Genomic DNA, 2,509 nt, shown 5'->3' with positions numbered 1-2,509 from the left:
CAACAAGATGAACAGTATGTCATGGCTCCTCCTCTGCAGTGCAGGGGCGGTTCCTCCTGCAGGCAGAGGAGGATCATTAGTGATTGGAGCTGGCGTGATTGGAGCCACCTGGGCTCAGGGTATAAAACTGCTCCACTAACCTCTCTCTCTCTCTCTCCCTGCTCCTCCAGGTATGATCCTGTTTTGTTTGTTCCTTTGTAGTTTTACGTAGTTTTCACTCAGTCATGTTCACACACACATATTCACGCATCCATGCACCTTACATACACCCTACATTATGACATTTCCACACCTCATTCCTTTTTCTTTGTTTAGAGTTAATAGTTTTGATTACAATAAAGAACCTTTTGAATTGGCCTATACCTGTTGTTGATGTCCCCTCATTTTTGCCGCAGGCTATGAGCCGGCCTGTGACAAGTAGGATGAACAGTAAGATGAACAGTAGAATGAACAGTAGGATGAACAGTAGGATGAACAGAAGGATGAACAAGCAGATGAACATCAAGATGAACATTAGGATGAACAACAAGACGAACAACAAGACGAACAACAAGATGAACAGTCGAATGAACAGTAGGATGAACAGTAGGATGAACAGTAGGATGAACAGAAAGATGAACAGCAGGATGAACAGTAGAATGAACAGCAGGATGAACAGTAGGATGAACAACAAGACGAACAACAAGACGAACAACAAGATGAACAGTCGAATGAACAGTAGGATGAACAGTAGGATGAACAGTAGGATGAACAGAAAGATGAACAGCAGGATGAACAGTAGAATGAACAGCAGGATGAACAGTAGGATGAACAGAAGGATGAACAACAAGATGAACAGAAGGATGAACAGCAAGATGAACAGCGAGATGAACAACAAGATGAACAGTAGGATGAAGATAAGGATGAACAGCAAGATGAACAGTAAGATGAACAGCAAAATGAACAGCAGGATCAACAAGAAAATGAACAGTAGAATGAACAGCAAGATGACCAACAAGATGAACAGCAAGATGAACAGTAGGATGAACGGTAGGATGAACAGCAGGATGAACAGCAAGATGAACAGTAGGATGAACAGCAAGATGAACAGCAAGATGAACAACAAGATGAACAGTAGGATGAACAGTAGGATGAACAGTAAGATGAACAGTAAGATGAACAGCAAGATGAACAGCAAGATGAACAGTAGGATGAACAGTAGGATGACCAGCAAGATGAACAGTTGGATGAACAGCAAGATGACCAACAAGATGAACAACAAGATGAACAGTAGGATGAATAGAAGGATGAACAGCAATATGAAGAGCAAGATGAACAGTAGGATGAACGGTAGGATGAAGAGTAGTATGAACAGCAATATGAACAGTTGGATGAACAGCGAGATGAACAACAAGATGAACAGAAGGATGAACAGAAGGATGAACAGCAAGATGAACAGCGAGATGAACAACAAGATGAACAGTAGGATGAACAGAAGGATGAACAGCAAGATGAACAGTGGGATGAACAGTGGGATGAACAGCAAGGTAAACAGTTGGATGAACAGTAGGATGAACAGTAGGATGAACAGAAGGATGAACAACAAGAAAATGAACAGTATAATGAACAGTAGGATGAACAACAAGATGAACAGTAGGATGAACAACAAGATGAACAACAAGATGAACAGTAGGATGAACAGTAGGATGAACAGAAGGATGAACAGTAAGATGAACAGCAAGATGAACAGTAGGATGAACAGCAGGATGACCAGCAAGATGAACAGTTGGATGAACAGCAAGATGACCAACAAGATGACCAACAAGATGAACAGTAAGATGAATAGAAGGATGAACAGCAAGATGAAGAGTACAATGAACGGTAGGATGAAGAGTAGTATGAACAGCAATATGAACAGTTGGATGAACAGAAGGATGAACAGCAAGATGAACAGCGAGATGAACAACAAGATGAACAGTAGGATGAACAGTAGGATGAACAGCAAGATGAACAGTAAGATGAACAGCAAAATGAACAGCAGGATGAACAGCAAGATGAACAGCAGGATGAACAAGAAGATGAAAAGTAGAATGAACAGCAAGATGACCAACAAGATGAACATTAAGATGAAAAGTAGGATGAACAGCAGGATGACCAGCAAGATGAACAGTTGGATGAACGGTAGGATGAACAGTAGTATGAACAGCAATATGAACAGTTGGATGAACAAGATGACCAGCAAGATGATGACCAGCAAGATCAACAGATGACCAGCAAGATGAACAGAAGGATGAACAGCAAGATGAACAGTAGGATGAATGGTAGGATGAACAGTAGGATGAACAGCAAGATGAACATTAGGATGAACAGTAGGATGAACAGAAGGATGAACAGCAAACGAACAACAAGATGAACAGTAAGATGAACAGTAGGATGAACAGCAAGATGAACAGCAAGATGAACAGTAGGATGAACAGTAGGATGAACAGAAGGATGAACAGTAGGATGAACAACAAGATGAACAACAAGA

At 41.1% G+C, this 2,509-nt stretch overlaps 1 protein-coding gene across 1 annotated transcript; it reads left to right on the top strand.

Annotated features, from left to right (window-relative positions):
* Positions 1-482: 482 nt before the first annotated feature.
* LOC115207184 (asparagine-rich protein-like) lies at positions 483-2,249 on the top strand. The gene has a single exon (XM_029774165.1). It carries the CDS (start codon positions 483-485, stop codon positions 2,247-2,249), a length of 1,767 nt encoding a protein of 588 aa, XP_029630025.1.
* The last annotated feature ends 260 nt before the right edge of the window (positions 2,250-2,509 follow it).

Source organism: Salmo trutta, chromosome 14, assembly GCF_901001165.1.
Source record: "Salmo trutta chromosome 14, fSalTru1.1, whole genome shotgun sequence".
In the NCBI taxonomy this organism is placed as follows: Eukaryota; Metazoa; Chordata; class Actinopteri; order Salmoniformes; family Salmonidae; genus Salmo; species Salmo trutta.
The sequence above is the reverse complement of the archived record's forward strand: the minus strand, read 5'-3'. Positions and strand labels throughout refer to the sequence as shown.

Coding starts and splice junctions, on each gene's coding strand:
- LOC115207184 (XM_029774165.1), top strand. CDS start 483: ATGAACAAGCAGATGAACATCAAGATGAACATTAGGATGAACAACAAG.